The sequence below is a fragment of the Leptodactylus fuscus genome, chromosome 2 (genome assembly GCF_031893055.1).
Source record: "Leptodactylus fuscus isolate aLepFus1 chromosome 2, aLepFus1.hap2, whole genome shotgun sequence".
Taxonomy (NCBI): domain Eukaryota; kingdom Metazoa; phylum Chordata; class Amphibia; order Anura; family Leptodactylidae; genus Leptodactylus; species Leptodactylus fuscus.
Window position 1 is genome coordinate 177905587 of NC_134266.1, and position 20670 is coordinate 177926256.

The 20670-nt window shown below is 40.6% G+C and overlaps 1 protein-coding gene across 2 annotated transcripts in view; it reads right to left on the reverse strand.

Annotated features, from left to right (window-relative positions):
• Positions 1-20670, reverse strand: part of OCA2 (OCA2 melanosomal transmembrane protein) — a 226507-nt gene that overhangs the window by 180235 nt on the left and 25602 nt on the right. For both annotated transcript variants that reach the window (XM_075265189.1, XM_075265188.1), the window contains exon 2: positions 4339-4628. In XM_075265189.1, the coding sequence (XP_075121290.1) occupies positions 4339-4601 (263 nt within the window). In that variant the 5' untranslated portion in view covers positions 4602-4628. The remainder of the gene's footprint in view (positions 1-4338; positions 4629-20670) is intronic.

Here is a 20670-nt window from a genome sequence, read left to right on the forward strand (position 1 = left end):
TCCAGGTCTCTGCTGAACAGACATGGCATCCAGGGGTTGTCGGGAAGGGGTTAAGTACCATAAACAGTCACATTTTTAGTATTTAATTAGCACTGCATTAGGAATTGCTCCAAGTATTCATTCTTTTGGGCAAAAAAGCAAGACCTATTATGGGTAACTTGAGAACTCAGCTATAGAAAATCTCTCTAAATCTATACTTCAAAAGCTAAAAAGCGCAGTGCTCCTTTTCTTCTGAGCCCTGCTGTGTGCCCAAGCAGCAGTTTATGCCCACATATACATCTTGTTTGTACCCAGGAGAGCCTACTTAATAGTTTCAGAATTGCATGTCTCTGGTGGCACAAAGTGATCACAACATGCTGGGCACTGAAGTGACAATTTCTTTAAATCAATTTTCCCTTTGTACATTAATTTTTTGGAAACACTTTTGGGCTTAAAATGATAATATCCCTTGAGAAATTCTTTGAGGGGTGTAGTTTCCAAAATGGGGCCACTTTTGGGGGGGTTTCCATTGTATTGGTAGTTTAGGGGCTCTGCAAATGTGACATGGCATCTGAAAACTATTCCAGTAAAATCTGCCCTCCAAAGTCCAAATAGCGCTCTTTCCATTCTGAGCCCCACCATGTACCCATACAGTAGTTAATGACCACATATGGGTTATTATTATGTTCAAACAAACTTTGAGGTGCTTTTTCTCTTCTTGCGAAAATGAAAAATGTGTGGCTAAATTGACAGTTTATTATTTTTCCATTTACACATCCCAATGTTAATAAAATCTGTGAAATGGCTTTGGAGTCAAAATGCTCATTACCCCTTGATGAATTCTGTGAGGGGTGTAGTTTCCAAAATGAGGTTACACTTCTGCGGATTTGCATTGTATTAGTACTGTAGTGGCTCTACACATGAGACATGGCACCTGAAAACTATCCCAGCAAAATCCGCTTTTCGAACACCCAGTGTCACTCCTTCCCTTCTGCGACTATATTTTGATGCAAAGCTTTGCTCTCTTATCTACTACCTGCTACCCAAGTGCTACGCTAAACATATTTTTCAGCATTTTTACAAAGAGATAAAAATAGATTTAAAGTGTCTGATAAAAAGAAAATGTTATTGATTTCAAACCAAACCCTTAAGCCTTTTGCTAATGTTCAGCGATGTGTAGACTGAAGGTACCATCAGCAGTCTTCTTATCATCACAGGCAGTTTTACAGGCAGTGGTGTAACTAAAAACAAACATTTGTCTGGGGCTCCCAACAGCATATTCTTGATAGTGATGGTTGTGGGTGCTGCAGCAGTATCTCAGATATTTGGAAGGGATACAACTCTATAGTACCCACCACTGCAGTTATCAAGAATACAGGGAGCGAGCAGCACAACACCCAACATGTAGACAATAATGGAAGCTGCGTTTTGTGGAAACAGCTGATCTGAAGGGTCCTAACAGTCTAAGAGATGTAAGAGATCATGGGGTCCAACACCTAGGTCCCCTGTTGATCAACTGTTTGAAGGTTCTGTGGTGCTTTTGTGAGTGTCATGACCCCTTCACTATTTATATTGCACAGTATCTTTTATATAATCACCATGCAATGTTATTACAACCAGTAATAATAATACACTGCTGCTATAAAACAGATGTGGTGTGCTATACTGTAAAGCATGAATAGACATCTCAACCCTGCAATTGTACAATTCCATGCCTCTGAATGGGTTGTTTCTTCAGCAAGAACTTGGATCTCTGAAACTACATTCAAAGGGATAATATTGCAGAAACATCTGCAACAAATGCACACAACACAAACACGTGTGATTTTAACCTAGGAGATCCATCATCTCATTTGGCTTAGGCCTTCCCCTCTAAGTTAATATATTTGAGTCAAGCCATTTGAATATTACGGTTCAGGTTATATCCACATTCTATTCTTCATCTTGGTTATGATGTCTGACTAAGATATTGGCATAATGATTTAGGAACACGAATTTAAAAGTCAACATTGCAGAAAAATTACACTTTAATGTATACATATAATGTATATGAAAATAAGTGCTAAAAATAAATAATGTTGAAAAACGCACTATAGGACTCTTGAAATCTCATTACGTTAGATGTAAGCCTTAGCACATCCTGTGATGTGACATTGAGGTTAATTTTTAAAGCCCAAGCACAGCAGTTTCCTTGGCTCATTTTTCTTGGCATTGGGGCAGAATACATTGGAAAACATTAATGCATGTGCTACCTCTGCTAACGCCTCACAAAGCAGCATTACTTGCAGTAGCGACAATGATCCTTCAGCGTATTATAACTGATCTACAAATTACTCTCAAAGGCTTAAAAGACTCTTCTCATTCTTGGCAATGGTTCAGACTGATTCCAGATGAATAATTCATGTTTCACCTCAGTAGAAAAAAATGCATTTATTTCCTACTTCTTGTTCCAAGAAAAGATATTCTCTGATTGTGACTGACCTCTCACTTCACATAGTGGCTGGCCTTCTTTCATTTAATTTTGCTTTAAGTACGGGAAAAAAAAATGAAAATGGAGAAGTAAAGTTCAGCTATTTGGATTTGTCTTCACTTTTCATTTTTGTAGATACAAAGCTATATGGAGCACCACAATTATTCTATAGGTTATCTATAGAGATGAGCGAGTAGGTATTCCATCGAATAGTTGAATATTGAGGTCTACCCGAATCGAATTTGAATATTTCACTACTTGCTCATCACCACTATATACATTTTTTTAAATGCCTAAATTGTCCTAGTTCATTCCCCATCTCCCCTGCATTGATATAAAAAAAAGCGCCAGGGAAGGTGGGAGGGGAATCGACTTTTTACTGCTTTTACCGTGTGGTATTCGACCGAGTACGAGTATTTTGAATACCATAGTATTCGATCGAATACCTACTCGATCGAATACTACTCACTCATCTCTAGTTATATACATTGAGCTATATATAGATAACATAGGCTGACTTCTTTAAATGAGTTTTCCAAAAATATAATTGTATTAAAATTTGTAGACAATTGAAAGTTAAACAATTTTGCACATATAAGTAATTAATTAACAATTTTTTCTCTAGTTATCTTAGTCGTAGTCCTCTGGATATTTACATGAATGCAGGAACTTTTTATGGTCTGGCACAGCCTTCACTTCATTATTGTGACCAGGTTATCTTCTACTGCACATATTGTACCTGCCTGATAACCTGTCCATAAAAAGGAAATCATGGTAGAATTGCTGACAAATTCTAGACCATATAAAGTTCCTGCACTCATGGTTGAATTCATTAACAGGCAGAAGACGGTCACCACTAAGGTGAATAGAGAAAATCTCAAAAAATTGTATTTTCTACAAATTTAAATATGATTATCTTGGTGGGGAAAACCCCTTTAACCATAAGTATACACTTTTCTATACATCCACTTTACAGTTCACCACATTAATGAATCAGGTTTTGTAAAAGGCAATGAAAAGTAAAAGTCACAGTAGTAAGGGAAGAAATATTAATTCTACCTTTTGGGTTAGGGGATTGTCCACTTTTTACAACCCTTTTTGTAAGATATAAAATTGCCATATCACAAATTGTTTCAAGTTTTCTAGTCCCCTGCAATGCTTTAAAATCAATGGATTGTCTATGTAATGCACAGGCATTTGGGTCCTTCAAATCAAGATCCTATTACAAGGCAAGCACTGTGTACTTGGAGCATGATGCACTCATGAGTATTGAGCTCTCTTAGCCCACCTGTCAAACATCTGAAAATTCTCCATTCCCCTTCCTCATGTAATGCAATAGGGAAAGAACAGTCAATGAACTGGAGGTGGGAGCCTTGTGTTCATGAATACACACAACTCCTAGAGCGTATGCTTGAAGCCACTAACAAGATACGAGTTTACCCAAAACACAACATTTTTGCTGCACATGTTAAATCCATGTGCCTGTCCCTACTGTGTGCCATTCTCTGAGAGGACAGCATGGATGCAGTGATAGGTTTGCTTTAATTTTTTAGTACTCCAATTTGTTTTTATTCCCGAGATTTTAGTGTAGATGAGAGAATTTTGGAATTGTCTGTAGTACACACACTATAAACAAAGACTCAATAACTATCAGTAATATTCTGCCAATGTCATAAATGCTCGAATATAAAACTTTGTACCCCCCTAACTAGTTTAAATACATAGTTAATATCGAACAGCCTATATTATGGTTCAATAGTTGCTGTAGATTTGTTATTCCTCTTTGGCCTTTGAGGTAACACTTTAGTATTACAAGTTCAGGTCACAAATGTACTCATACTACCATTCTACATGCCATTATAATTATTGAAGTAGGTGGATTTCCTTACCTTCCCTCTACTGGGGTTGGGCCAAAGTCTTCTCCAAAAGCAATGCTACAATCTTGCCCGTTCTGATAAGACTTGTCCCTCTCACTTTTAGCATCGGCTACTCGGTGAAAGCTTTCTAGAAGTAAGAGCTCATTGAAGTCACCGGCCACAGCGGCTGTGCCAATTCGACCATTCAAGTTGGAATGATGTGTGGCATTTGTCTGAGTTCGCTCCACCTCCAATTTTCTTATACGCGGGACGTCATTATTGTTCTCTAGGTACATTTTACTTTTGGGAAGCACTTTAGAAAACTGTAAAAATAAATAGAAAATTAAATAAATATATATAAGGAAAATAAATTGACATTTATAAATTAGAATTATGTCATAAAAAATAACTAAAAAATGTGCTTATATGGCTAACCATATGATACACAAAGTCATCACAAAAATGGTTTTAAGTCACTTTCACACAGTTTTTTGGTGGGTTTTTTGCATCGAAAGATAAAGCAAGCAATAGTACATTGAAATAAAAAAAGGAAAGATTTATACTTCCTCTCTGTTTTGGGCCCAGACATTCTCCCCTAAAGTAAGAGTTGTGGTACACATACTGCATGTGAGAACTGTATGCCAACGTAAAAGTGTTCTCCTCTTTCTAAGTCATCACATGTATTACATGTATTCTGGCAATATGATTATTCATAGGAGCTTCCACAGGCTTCATAATATTCTATTCACAATTTTTATTTCCGCTAGTTAGTAGTGTAAAAAAGAAGCGGGCTGCCCTATCTTGCCGTAGATTCCGCAGCTGAACATACCCTCAAACAGCCTTGTGCAAGGAAATGGTCTGTAAGAGAACATAATCCTTATTAAGGTCACAGTCACAAAATGGTGGGTCTTAACTGAATTGAGAATATTTGGCAACTCTTGTGTTACACCAAGACCCCAAAGAATTTTGTTTTGGTAAAAGTAGCTGGGACTTTGGTGCATATGTCATTCATGCTGAATATAATTTTTTTCAAAGCAATTATGTTAGCTGGCAGAAGGACATTGATATATGACCTAGATTTTGGCCCCCAGAGGCAACCGAGCCTCAAGAAAAAAAATTAGCGAACAGATGGTGGATTTCCAGTATTTGACATAACTGCATAGCAATGTAAATTTACAGTGTGTGTCATTCAAGGTTTGTGAAAAAATGGAACACACAAAGTAAGTACTGTAATAACTGTCTGTATATTGCCTGAAATACAGAGAAGATTTGGGGGGTGGTATACTGATTCTGAAGATTGATTGTCCTGCAGTGTTTTTACAGCAAGCTCTATAGCTCTAAGGGCACACAGTAGTTTAACCCCTTCCCGCCAATGGCATTTTTGTATTTTCGTTTTTGACTCCCCTCCTTCCAAACCCCAGAACTTTTTTAATTTTCTACTTTCAAAGCCATATGAGGTCTTAATGTTTGAGGGAAAATTTGTTCTTCATGATGCTACCATTAATTATTCTGTACAATGTACTGGGAAGTTGGAAAAAAATTCAGAATGGGGTGGATTTGAAGAAAAATTGCATTTGTGGTTCTCACTTCACATGTGTGCCCTATCAGGTTTAGTAAGTGGGATTTCTTTCCTAATAAATGGGGTTGGGACCATCAGTTGTGTTGTGCAGAAGTCAGGTGGATATACAGATGATAGTCCTACTGAATAGACTGTTAGAATTTGTATTATGGCAAGAAGAAAGCAGCTAAGTAAAGAAAAATGAGTGGCCATCATTACTTTAAGAAATGAAGGTCAGTCAGTCCGAATAATTGGGAAAACTTTGAAAGTGTCCCAAGTGCAGTTGCAAAAACCAAGCGCTACAAAGAAACTGGCTCACATGAGGACCGTCCCAGGAAAGGAAGATCAAGAGTCACCTCTGCTGCGGAGGATAAGTTCATCGGAGTCACCAGCCTCAGAAATCGCAGGTTAACAGCAACTCAGATTAGAGACCAGGTCAATGCCACACAGAGTTCTAGCAGCAGACACATCTCTATAATAACTGTTAAGAGGAGACTTTGTGCAGCAGGCCTTCATGGTAAAATAGCTGCTTGAAAACCACTGCTAAGGACAGGTAACAAGCAGAAGAGACTTGTTTTGGCAAAAGAGCACAAGGAATGGACTTTAAACCAGTGGAAATCTGTACTTTGGTCTGATGAGTCCAAATTTGAGATCTTGGGTTCCAACCACCGTGTCTTTGTGCAATGCAGAAACGGTGGACGGATGGACTCTACATGTCTGGTTCCCACCGTGAAGCATGGAGGAGGAGGTGTGATGGTGTGGGGGTGCTTTGCTGGTCATGGCTACCAGAGTAGCAGCGGCATGCTATTCCATCTAGTTTGCATTTAGTTGGACCATCATTTATTTTTCAAAAGGACAACGACCCCAAACAGACCTCCAGGCTGTGTAAGGGCTATTTCATCAAGAAGTAGAGTGATGGGGTGCTACACCAGATGACCTGGCCTCCACAGTCACCAGACCTGAACCCAATCGAAATGATTTGGGGTGAGCTGGACTGCAGAGTGAAGGCAAAAGGGCCAACAAGTGCTAAGCATCTCTAAGAACTCCTTCAAGACTGTTGGAAGACCATTTCAGGTGACTACCTCTTAAAGTTCATCAAGAGAATGCCAAGAGTGTGCAAAGCAGTAATCAAAGCAAAAGGTGGCTACTTTGAAGAACCTAGAATATAAGACATATTTTCAGTTGTTTCACACTTTTTTGTTAAGTATATAATTCCATATGTGTTACTTCATAGTTTTGATTCCTTCAATGTGAATGTACAATTTTCATAGTCATGAAAATACAGAAAACTCTTTGAATGAGAAGGTGTGTCCAAACTGTTGGTCTGTGCTATATATATATATATATATATATATATATATATATATATATATATATGGAAAAATAGTCCCTTGGTCAGCTTTGACTGAGGTACTAGAGGGGTTAATGCCCACAATCACTTCAGGCACCAATGCACACGCATTAGTACGTATAAAACAGCAGACACATGACAGCTATGGAGGCCTTCTGGCTCCCGAGCGGCTGCCATAGTTAAACACCCAACATTGACCATGCTAGTATGGCTAATGTCGAGAAGGGGTTAAGAGTGGTAGGATGTATTCAATCTATAATAGCCTGGTCCTTGGCTGGATCCAAGGAAATCACATGAGACAGAATATAACCCAAAAAAGTAAGTTTATTTACACCAAATACACATTTTAGTATACAAGTAGTATTCCCAGAGAACTGACCATACATTTTTGACATGAGAAACCCAGTCAAGTGAAAATTCGGTACCTAGCCAAATCCTGTACCAGCTGGGTAATTCCTTCCATCTGGTCCACAGACTTAAGAATATGCTTCATAATGAAAAATAGTTATTATTAGAGATAAGCGAACATTAAAATGTTCGAGGTTCGATATTCGTTTCAAGTAGCCCGTCAATATTCGACTACTCGAATCGAATATCCAACTCTATAATAGTCTATGGGGGGAAAATGCTCGTTTCAGGGGTAAGCAACATTCGATCAAATTACACTTACCAAGTCCACGAGTGAGGGTCGGGCTGGATCCTCCGCACTACAAGCGGACATGTGCAGTCGGCTCTGCCCAGGCCCGATGCCTGGCAGAGTGAATTCAGAGCCGGAAGACGCCGCAGGGAAGCTGCACGGAGAAGACTTCTAAAGGTAGGAGAAGAACCAGCATTGATTGGACGACTGTAGAGCATTCGGCCAATCAATGCTGGTTCTGCATCGAACTTTTACATTCGAATAGCGAGTGGTACTCGATCAAGTACGAGTATTTCGAATACCGTAGTATTCGATTGAATACCTACTTGATCGAGTACTACTCGCTCATCTCTAGTTATTATAGGTCTGAAGTTTTGCTATGGTGGAGTCCCTATAGCGAATATCAGAAAATTGCAGGATCTGGCTGATAAGGAGAAGTAGAACTAGCTGTTAAATGTTATAAAGTGCTGAGAAATAGATCTCAGACACCTAAACACTTTTACCAGCACCAAGCACAAGGACAGATGGACTTTACTAAATTTGGAGTACAACTTGTCACCACTGAACATGTACAAGAAATAAATGCTCTACTATCAGAAATAAAAACCAGAACTCACAAAAAAATGTACAAGGCTAATCAGAATCAGGAAGACAAATCAGGTTATTAAATGTTCAGGCCAGTAGTCATAGTCCAAGAGGAAATGTCCGCAACACAGTCAGGAGATAAGCGGCTAACAAACCAGGGGTTGATTTACTAGAGTTCTTGTCAGAGTCAGAAGCAAAATCAGGAAATAAGAGGTTTTCTGCTTTCAAGCCAAGATTTGGTTCCTAGAGATCAGTATGAAGCAGTGTAAGACAAAGTCAGGTATGAGAGCCAAACAAGAGAAAATAACTGCTGGCACCTGGCTGAGGCAGAAGAGAGTTTAAATATGTCTTCTCAGCTACTAATTGGATAAGAAGAGAATTATCTGACACTGTAGAAGTACCTCAGGTTGGCACAGTATCCTTAAAGCAATAGTGGCAGAATGGAGATTCCTGACAGTATCTTCTTCTGGCTGATTGTATGACTGTGATTGTCTCTGCTCATAGATTTCTCTTCTCCTGTATCAGGCTAAGGCCCCATGTTGTGGAAACGCAGCATTTTTTGTTGCAGTTTTTTGAGCCAAAGCCAGGAGTGGATTGAGCAGAAGGAAGAAGTATAAGAACTTTCTTTATATTTCCCATTCCTTTGGTAGCCATTGTTGTCTTTTGCTCAAAAAAATGCAACAAAATCTGCAATAAAAACAGCTGTGTTTCCGCAATGTGGGGCCTTAGCCTCAGGGATCTTTTTTAGATGCATCATGCCTGTATGTATTTTCTGTCCAGTGTCCCTGAATCTCCTATATTATGGTTACTTGGGCTTTTCTTAGCCAATCGTTTGTTATTTTACAGGTAACCCTGGAAGAATTACATGTAGAACCAATAATAATAGTAATGGACAGGAAAGGGAACAGACTGCTCCTTACTGAAAAGGCCAGCTGCCTGAGGGAAAAATGTAAAATGTGCTGCAGCCATAATGTTATTATTAGCAGCAGAAAAACTGATAAAACACTATGTATGAAGGCTCATATAGTCATAGAGTGTATGGCTGGCAAGAAACTGCACATCTTTCAACATATTATGAAAATTCAGTTACTCTTTAAACAACTAATGACTTTGTTAAGTCCTTTAGGGAAGTGCAGAAAAAAGCATTTGGATAATATCCTAAGGATTAAGAAAACCCGTGTTACCTGTTAGTCAGGTGCGTTTCCTGACTAAGTGGGAAAAAGATTGCAAATAGTCCACTTATACTTATCTCTATCTTGCTTGAAAAGGAACAAATCATTCTGGATAAATGTTCTGCTAATTTAAGCTAGCAATCAATATGGCAAGACATTTCCCTGCTAATTCTGAATTTCAGAAAATGGAGAAGGTCCTACAGACCAATATTTAGCTTTTGACTTTATTATTTAAAGGAAGCACCCTGCTCCTTTCAGTATTTGATACTGGCTTTATCAATACCTTTGTCAAAATGGTGGTACAGGGTTAGTCTATCCTTAAAGGGAATAGGGGCACAAAGGGGAGGGGCAATTTGAGTCACAAACAGATTGAAGAGCTACTTGATCTGAAGAGGGAGGAGAAGTCCATAATTATCAAGCCTTCAGATGAAGGAGGCAATATTTTCATGAGGTACAATGCCAACTATAGACAAATGTGCCTAGATGTCCTTTCCCACCAAGAGTGTTACCAGTTCTTGGACTGTGACCCCGCAAATGTTTGGGTTTTTTTGAGAGAGAGAGCTCTATTATATTCTCGATAAGGCACTTGGGGACAGATTAATTTGGGAATAATCCACTCAAAGGGTGTCCAGATGTTTTGTGTCAGAAGCTTAGACACTGTTGCATCTGCTGTTTTTACTCAGTTGGAATCTTTTTGGATAACAAGGGGTCAAGTTTTAACAAGGCTATAAAAAAAATTAAAAGCATACTCACTTGTCCCCAGCTTCCCATTGCCCACTGTCAGTCTTGTGCTGGCATCTTGCTACTGGAAGTCCTATCACCACTTAGAGCAATCAGTGGCTTCAGTGGAGATGGACTGGTAACATCACTCACATACAGTCCTATGAAAAAGTTTGGGCACCCCTATTAATCTTAATCATTTTTAGTTCTAAATATTTTGGTGTTTGCAACAGCCATTTCAGTTTGATATATCTAATAACTGATGGACAATAAACCTCATTTCAATCCTGAAATATTACTGTGTCCATCAGTTATTAGATATATCAAACTGAAATGGCTGTTGCAAACACCAAAATATTTAGAACTAAAAATGATTAAGATTAATAGGGGTGCCCAAACTTTTTCATAGGACTGTATATTGTTTCACCAGCGACCACTGAGGCCACTAATTTGTCTCAACAGTCATATGAGGTGCAGGACTTCCAGCAATGAGGAGCCAGCACAAGACTGAACGGACATTGGCAGCAGACAACAGACAACAGAGTACCTTACTACCATGAAGGTTTCTCCAATTCCTGGACAACCTCTGTAAGGTTTATTTACCTTTGATCTTTAATATTACACTTAAGAAGGGTTCGTCAGGCAGGACCTTTGCAGATCAGCTTTCCAGGACAGCATGGATACTGGTATTGTTAACAATTTCAAGAACCACACTGCTTGCTTTCTGTACAATGTGTAACGATGGGTTTAGGTCTAAGTGGTGCACATTGTATGGCTGATGAGCAGCATGGCTCCCGACATGTTATTACCTGTAAATGTGCTGTCATGGTACAGATGACATGCAGGGGTCCTAGCTATCAGACGCCTACAGATGTAATATTGATAGCCTATCCTAAAACTGTCTATTTTAGCATTTTGTCTCAAAAGAAGTTCTATTTCACAGTGGGCTCTTTAAAGAATCCTCAGATAAGCCCATTAGCATCAATGTTGGACTGCGATGCCTTTAACCCACCAGATAAAATGATTCTACAGGCTCACCCTCCAATAACCCCTAGGAAATAAAGCATAGTATCCTTCAATTTTAGGTTTCTTCTGCTTCTTAGTATACTCAAAATTTACATGAAAGGAACACGATGCTGCTAGGTACAAAGTTTAATTATATTAGATTTATATGAGGCCAATGCCACAAAGAAAATCTTGATTTACACTTTATGAATACACACTTAGTATAAACAACCAAATCCCCCCTCCCCATCCTCTTTTCTAAAGACAAATCTTACATTAATAACCCTTTTAGGACTCAAGAACAACATTCAATATCAACATATTGTACCAGAGTGCACCCTTCTGTTTCTTTTAAGATTTGCATCCTGTGCATTAGAGACCAGTCACGCACCAGGAGATAGAAGAAATAAATCAATACTTGCATAATGATACAGTCTCACTAGGATCTATAATAACACATTCAGTCTCTACAGGTCCTATAAATTGAAATAAATGTCACTGACTTTTCACATCAGCAGTTTCATGGGTTTTAACGCACACTGCCATAGAAAATCCACTAAATCGTATTAAAATATTTCTATTGAAATACAAACCCTCTAAATCACACTGTACCTGCTCATTGAAGCCTGATACTACTCTATTAAGAAATAGTCATTTAAAAGTCAATATTCTGTTTACAAGCCTCCATGAAAGCACAAAAACACTGTATTATCATATATTAAATATACTTTACCCCTACACAGAACTTCCCTACAGGGTTCCATACTTTTGTTGGTAAATATATTGCAGCATACAGAGCTATTCTTGCTATTGAAATTATGAAAACCTTGATAAAACTCTAGAGATCTCATTACAAGTCAATGGGGTTACCATCTGTTTTAGGATAGATCTGGTTTTAAATGTTGCTCTAGGTTTAAGCCCCCAGGGCTCCACTATGGCAACACGTGTGATGCAATCTTACATGACATATGTGTATATATTACACATGAATATGTACATCCAACCTTAAGAGAGAGGGAACTCAAATATGTACTTGAAAAAAAAAACTTTTACTTTTTTTATGTTTTGCAACATCAAGAACATGTGATAGGCACACAGAGGTTGTGCCACGATTTACCTCTAAATGTTATTGTAGCCAGTTATTATAATCACTACATGTAAAGGGAACCTGCCTCCTCTACTGACACGTCTGATATCGTAAATTCTTGTATTGCCAATGAAACAATTTTTATAACTTGGTGTTATGCTGTCCTAGAATGTAAGAATAAAAAGTGATACATGGCTAAAGGGGTGGCATTGGGAAGCAACTGCGAAGAAGAATGGGGGCACTTACTATGCTCTGTACATACCCAACATGCACTTGCAATGCAGATATAAACTTTGTATCAATATACAAATCAGATTGCATCTTTGGTATGTGGCACAAAAGCATGTTTCTAAATCGCTGGTGCCGCACACTTTATAAAGGTGTTGGTGGTGCTTGTTGAGGGGTTCTACAACCCATTCCACAATATTCTAAAATTACTGAACACACCATTTGGTTCTTTAGTGAAATAGTACAAGTATTTATTTTCAGTTTTTTTTTCACAATTGGGCAATTATTTCATATATTACAATGCTATATTATTTTAGACACAAGGTACTGTCAGATTAATAATAGCGTGCAACATTTCATTCTGAATTATGAATACAATACAAAGAAATTTCTAAGGATGTTTTTACTCTTAGACCAGTGACAGTGACAAGTGGACATCCTCTACGTCTGGAGGAGAGAAGGTTTCACCAGAAACATAGAAGGGGATTCTTCACAGTAAGAACAGCAAGGCTCTGGAAGTCTCTGCCCCAGGAAGTGGTGATGGTGGATTCAATGAACAAGTTCAAAGAGGGCCTGGATGCCTTTCTTGAAGAGAACAATATTACAGGTTATGGACTCTAGATTTTAATGACACTTTGATCCAGGGTTTTTATACTGACTGCCAGATTGGAGTCAGGAAGGAATTTTTTCCCTTGAAATGGGGCAATTGGCATGAGCCTCATGGGTTTTTTGCCTTCCCCTGGATCAACACTGTAGGGGATTGCAGGGTTATAGGTTGGACTTGATGGACTGATTGTTATGACCCGGTCTCAGCAGTCTCGGCCTCTTAGGTTCAGACGCAGAATGTCCAGACGGCATTCAGCGCGTGAATCACCTGATGCACGGCAGGGGAATGTTCACACCAGACATGCTGTTTCTGCTCTGGCACTCGGGCATGGATCACGTGGTGAGTGGCCTGGTGGATCAGTGCCTGGTGTGTCTTGGCCTCTGAAGGGGTTAAGTTCTCTGCAGTGCTGAATACTTGACAGGCCATGGGCGAGGCCTTCTCTTACTATATAAGGCTGTTGTACATGCTATCTGAGGCTGGTCTTAAATGTCTGTTCCTGTTCTCCAGTAATGCAGGAGAATGACCGATGGATATGAAGAAAACCGCGCTACTCTCTTGGGATAAACCAATACACGCACTTTATTCCACTTTCTAAAAACACTTCTTAAAACTGTGTTTTTAGAAAGTGGAATAAAGTGCGTGTATTGGTTTATCCCAAGAGAGTAGCGCGGTTTTCTTCATATCCATCGGTCATTCTCCTGCATCTTCTGTTCCCTAAGGGGTTCTGGATTGAATTACTGCTGCTGCCAATCTTCCTTGTATTGTATTAACAATCTATTCCTGTGGTTGCTCGGTATTATCATTTGTTCCTCATTGTTCTCCAGTAATGGTCTGTTGTCTGAAGCTGCTACCATCTGCATCCCGGCCCATCCAGTTTCTTGCTCCTGTTCACACAGGACTGGTTCGTTAAGTATTGAGCTCCTATCCAGACATAGTGTTCCGGGCGCAGCGAGCCCTAGGTATTTTTCTGTTTGGAAGTTTGGAATTTTGGTAGGGTTTTTTTGTGTGTGATCCTAAGTTCTGTTTTTCCCTATCCCTTGCTTAGTTCAGTTATTCTGTGTTTCACGTTTATTTTCTTCCTATGCTTTGTGTTACTCATGTTCACCGTTAGTCCGCGTCTGGACATCCGTGGGGGCTTGTTCTGTATCTGCCTCTCCTTCGTAAACGTGAAGCTAGACAGGGGCTCTATTTCCCTTGGTAGGTTAGCTACTTCTCCGGCTGTGCTCGTGCCCATTCAGGCAAGTTAGTCGGGCTCACGGCTACTTCTAGTTGTGCGAGGCAGGGTGCAGGAGGATCCACACTAGAAGTCCAAACTGCTCATACTTCCGATTTTGTTTTCTTTTGGTGTGTTTTTCCTGTACTGTACTGAGAAGTTATCAGTCAGGGGCCAGTCCGTGGTCAAGGGTCCCCAGACCATAACACTGATGTCTTCATCCAACCACATCTACTATGTAACTATGTATGAACTTCATCAGGCATGATCCATTGGTGATGTAGTGGAAATGCATTAGGGCATTTTACATTTTACATAATCCTCCAAAGCTCCCCTTGTACTGCACACTTGGTAATATGCTTTAGGTGCACATGCATAAGGTATGTACAATTTGCTTTTTTTGTCCTTAACCCCTTCCCGACATCCGCCGTAATAGTACGGCACTGCCGGGAAGGACTTCCCGCAAACCGCCGTACTATTACTGCGGCTGAATGGTGCGCACATAGAACCTGTGTGCGCACCATGCGCTGCGGGTGTCAGCTGTAATTCACGGTTGACTATGCCCTGTAACACCCGCGGTCGGAACCGGGTCTGATGGCGGGTGTTAACCCCTGCGATACGGGCAGTCAACATGACCGCCGACATTTTTGGGGATCGTGGTACAGTGGTGCCGCGCTGGTTCGGGGGGTGCTGGTGTTCGTAGGGGGCAGCCCGGGGTCTTATCAGTGCTGTCCCCTGCACTTACCTGGCTGATCCTGCCAGGAATAGAAGCTGTCATCCTGTGCGTATTGCAGATACATATAGTGAAGCAGCGATCAGCCGATCACTGCTTCAATCCCCCATGGGGACAGAAAAGAAAAAGTGAAAAAAAAGTAAAAATAAAAAAGTTTAAATAAGTTTAAAATAAATTATAAATAAATAAAGACCCAAAAATCCCATTTTCCCATATAAAATCTTTTATTATGTAAAATACAGAAAAATAGAAAAAACATTACATATTTGGTATCGCCGCGTCCATAATAACATGAACAATAAAATTAAAACATTATTTAACCCGAACGGCGAACGTCATTAAAAAAAAAAAAAACGTAGAAAAACGCACAAAATAATGATTATTCACCACCTTTCCCTTACAAAATGTTCAATAAAAAGTAATCAAATGGTCAAATGAAAACCAAAATGGTACCAATAAAAAGCAGAGGTCATCCCCCAAAAAATAAGCCCTCAACCAGCTCGGTCTTCCAAAAAATAAAAACGTTATGCCTTTCAGGAGATGGCGATGCAAAAATAATTGATTGAATTTTATTCTGCAGAAATAGCAATGCATTAAAAAATGATATAAATGAGGTATCGCCGTAACCTTACCGACCCGCAGAATAAAGGTAACATGTTACTTATGCTGTACGCTGCACGGGAAAAAAATTAATGCTAAAAAGCAATGCCAGAATTGACGTTTCCTTTTATATCTCAGCCAGAAAGAGTTAATAAAATGTAGTCAATAAGTTACAGGCCCCAAAATGGTGGCATTGAAAAGTACATCTAATACCGCAAACACCAAGCCCTCATATAGCCACATTGCCAGAAAATAAAAATAAAAATCTAGCTTGTACAATGTGAAGACAAAAACCCCAAAAGTCGCCAAATCATTAGAACGTAAGTGGCTGCGACTAGAAGGAAATGTGTAAGCGGTGCGAGCGTTTTCAGGGGACACCCCATATTTAGAGCTTATGAGAGAGAATACACCAGCGCTGACCCCCCAGAATGCCCCTCTTTCCCGTCCGTGTCATAGGAGCTAGTGGGAAAATAGAATGGGATTTGGTGTACCCAATTTACTCCACACAGCTTACATATTCACTTTGGGGTTACTAATGCTCATTACATCACTTGATAAATTCTTTGAGGGGTGCGGTTTTCAAAAAGGTCACTTTCTAGAGGTTTCCACTGTTTTGACACCTCAAGGGCTTTGTAAATACGACATGGTTCCTGAAACTGATCACAGTTAGATCTGCCCTCTAAAAGCTCTTTGGCGCGCCTTCCCTTCTGCGTCTCGCTGTGCGTCCATATATTAGTTTACACCCACAAGTGGGGTACTATGATAGTCGGGAGAACTTGCATAACAAATTGTGAGATGCGTTTTCTCCTTTAACCCTTGTGAATGTGCAAATTCTAGGGCTAAACGAAAATATTAGTAAAATAAAATCAAATTTGAAAATTTCACCTCCAATTTGTATTAATTCCTGTTAAGCACTTATAGGGTTAAAATACTAGGTATATGTTGTTTTGGCTTATTTAAGGGGTGCAGTTTTGAAAATGGGGTGATTTATGGGGGGTTTTAATACAAGGGTCTTTCAAAACCCAGTGGCGGATCCAGGGTTTGTGGGGCCCTGGGCAATTGACTTTGGCGGGGCCCTACTTACTGGGGGTCTTGCACTTCTAACCTGTACTTCCCAACTGTTGAAGACTAGAAAGAGGGAACAAAACGTGCGGCGCGCGCAGCACGCCGCAGCAAATTAGGCCCCGCCCACTTGTATGTTGACTCCACCCATTCTCATTCAATTTTCATGTGATTCCACACAGTATAATCCTCCTACAGTCACCCGTAAATTATATCTCCCCCCCATTTTCATATACACCCTTCATCTACCCCTAGTTTCATGTCCCCCCCTCTATCTCTGTCCCCAGTTTCATGCCATTCTCCCCCTTTATCTGCCCAGTTTCATTCCCCCCGTCTCTGCCCCAGTGTCATGCCGTTCTCCCCCCTTCATCTGCCCCAGTGTCATGCCGTTCTCCCCCCTTCATCTGCCCCAATGTCATGCCATTCTTCCCCCCTTCATCTGCCCTAGTGTCATGCCGTTCTCCCCCTTCATCTGCCCCAGTGTCATGCTGTTCTCCCCCCCTTCATCTTCCCCAGTGTCATGCCGTTCTCCCCCCTCCATCTGCCCCAGTGTCATGCCGTTCTCCCCCCTCCATCTGCCCCAGTGTCATGCTGTTCTCTCCCCCTCTATCTGCCCCAGTGTCATGCCATTCTCCCCCCTCCATCTGCCCCAGTGTCATGCCATTCTCCCCCCTCCATCTGCCCCAGTGTCATGCCATTCTCCCCCCTCCATCTGCCCCAGTGTCATGCCATTCTCCCCCCTCCATCTGCCCCAGTGTCCTGCTGTTCTTCCCCCCCTTCATCTGCCCCAGTGCCATGCCATTCTCCCCCCTCCATCTGCCCTAGTGTCATTCTGTTCTTCCCCCCTTCATCTGCCCCAGTGTCATGCCATTCTCCCCCCTCCATCTGCCCCAGTGTCATGCCGTTCTCCCCCTCCATCTGCCCCAGTGTCATGCCGTTCTCCCCCTCCATCTGCCCCAGTGTCATGCCGTTCTCACGTTCTCTCTCACACACACACACACACTCACCATTCCTCGCTCCCCCGCAGCTCTCTCCCTCATACACATATTGTAGCCGCGATGTGATGACGTCATCACATCGCGGCTACAAATGCCGGAGCTCAGCGTTAAAGCAGGAGCTGAGCTGTGACAGCTCCAGCTTTAAACGCCTATGCATTCAGCTCATCGGCGTCCTACCGCCGATGAGCTGAAATACATAGGCGTTTAAAGCAGGAGCTGTGAGCTCAGCTCCTGCTTTAACACTGAGCTCAGTTGGAGTCGGGACATGCCGACCGGGACCATTTTGTTAGGTCCCGGCCGTGCCGCGGGGCCCCGCTAAGCGCGGGGCCCCAGGCGGTTGCCCGGCTCGCCCGGCCCTGGATCCGCCCCTGTCAAAACCCCTTCATAACTGGATTAGTCCCTTAAAATATGGGTTTTGGAAATTTCTTTGAAAATTTTGAATATTGTTGTTTCACTTGTAAACCTTCTAATGTCCGTAAAAAATAAAAGGGTGACTAAAGTTTGATGCCGACATAAAGCAGAGATCTGGTACATTAGATTTATGATATAATTTTGGCGGTCTGACTATCTGTATGCAATGCACATCATTTCAAACTTTATAAAATGCATATTTTTCAAAATTTCCACCAAATTTCCTATTTTTTCATAACAAAACACAAAACATATCTACCAAAATTTACCACTAACATGAAGTACAATGTGTTACGAAAAAACAATCTCAAAATCACTTTGGTAAGTTAAAGTGTTCCAGAGTTATTGCCACATAAAGAGACACATGGCAGTTATGAAAAATCGAGCTTGGTCAGGAAGTCAAAAAGTGCCATCGGCAGGAAGCGGTTAAAAATGTAGATTGTCAGCTCACAGTCTACATTTTTCCCTATCAGTATGTCGTTGGAGTATGGGAGGAAATCCACGCAACCACAGGAAGAACATACAAACTCCTTGTAGATGTTGTCCTTGGCAAGATTTGAACCCATGACTCCAGAGCTGTAAGGGTAACCACTGAGCCACCATGTGTTGTGTTGCAAAAATTTGTACGTTATTTTTTCAAGAAACACAGCAAATAACTGACTGCTCCTATATTAGAAAATCACACTACTGAGAAATGTGTTACGGAATGTTCTATTTTTAGGTAACAAGCTATATCTGTCTTTAATGCCGGAGTAAATGACCTGTCTTAATCTATAAATACCTGTTTAGCTGAAATTCAACAGTGGATGAATCCTGTCACTACAGATCAGCACTCATTGAAATCAGTGGGAGGTGAACTGCAATGTATTTCTTATCTTTTCATACATACAATTTTTAGGCAAAAACACATTTGACTAAGGTTCCATGTTGCAGATATCCAGCATTTTCGACTGCTGGGGAAACAAAGTGGACAAAAATGCTCCATTTTACAATATCAGCAAAGTGAATGACATTTTAATTCATCTCATATACATAGAGAGGAAAAAACCTGCAAAAAAATAACAAAAAAAATGAGTTTCACAGAAAAAAATCCAAAACTGTGTAAAAAAAATATTTTTTTCTAAAAGTTGCCATATTCCGACAGCCGTAACTTTTTTATACGCATGATACATAGGGCATCTTTTTTTGCAGGGACGGGTGTACTTTTTAGTTCTACCATTTTCGGGAAATACTTTGATAATTTTTTATTCAAATTTTTATCAGAATCAAAACAGTGAAAAAACAGCGGTTTGGCACTTTTCACTATTTTTCCCACTACGGCGTATACCGAACAGGAAAAATATTTTTATAGATTTGTAGAGCGGGCGATTTCGGACGCGGGGATACCTAACATGTATGTGTTTCACAGTTTTTAACTACTTTTATATGTGTTCTAGGGAAAGGGGGGCGATTTGAATTTTTAATACTTTTTATATGTTGTTATATTTTTTTTTTTACTTTTTTTAAATTTTTTTTTTTTTGCATTTATTAGACCCCCTAGGGGTGTTGAACACCAGGGGATCTGATCACTAATGCAATGCATTACAATGCTAATGCATTGCAATGCATTGCAAAAAATCATCATTTCTTTTGCAGGCTGCATAGACCAAACTGCAAAAGAGATAATTTGCAGACAAGCCTGGGAGCCTTGTAAAGGCTCCCGGCTGTCATGCCAACGTGACGTCGGCCCTGGAGCATACCTCCAGGAGCCGGTGATCACCGGCAAAATGGCGGCGCCCATGCGCCTCCGAGAAAATGGCGCCTCCGGCGCCTTTGACCGTGGCGCCGGAGGGGTTAATGCCTCTGATCGGTCCGGGGACCGATCGAAGGCATTAGAGCCGGTTGTCTACAGCTTAAAGCAGTAGACACCCAGCAGCTATGGCGGCCGCCCGGCTCCCGGGCGGTCGCCATAGTTACACATCCGACATGCGCCGTACTATTACGGCGTATGTCGGGAAGGGGTTAAATACCATTCTGTTCTGAGTCTTAATAATTATGTAGGCACAACAAAAAGGTGCCAGACACATGGCGAGGACTTGTGCAAGGTAGTTTTCAACAGCTTTTGCCCGATTAGTAAATCACACTAGAAACTGAAAAGGCGCACATAAGGTGTAACTGCACAAAATTTCAGTGAAAAGAAGTGCATTTCATAAATTACTCCCATTGTCATTCGCATTTATTATTCTACATAGGCTGAAGCCCCACATTGCAGTACGCAACTATAAAATGCTGCTGAAAAAGCGCAGTGGAAGCGCATTGTGTTTTTTATTGTGTTTTTGCAGGATAGACATGCTTTGGTTTTCAAAAACACATGCAGTTTTTCTACAACATTTTTTTCTGCAATGTATGGATGGGATTT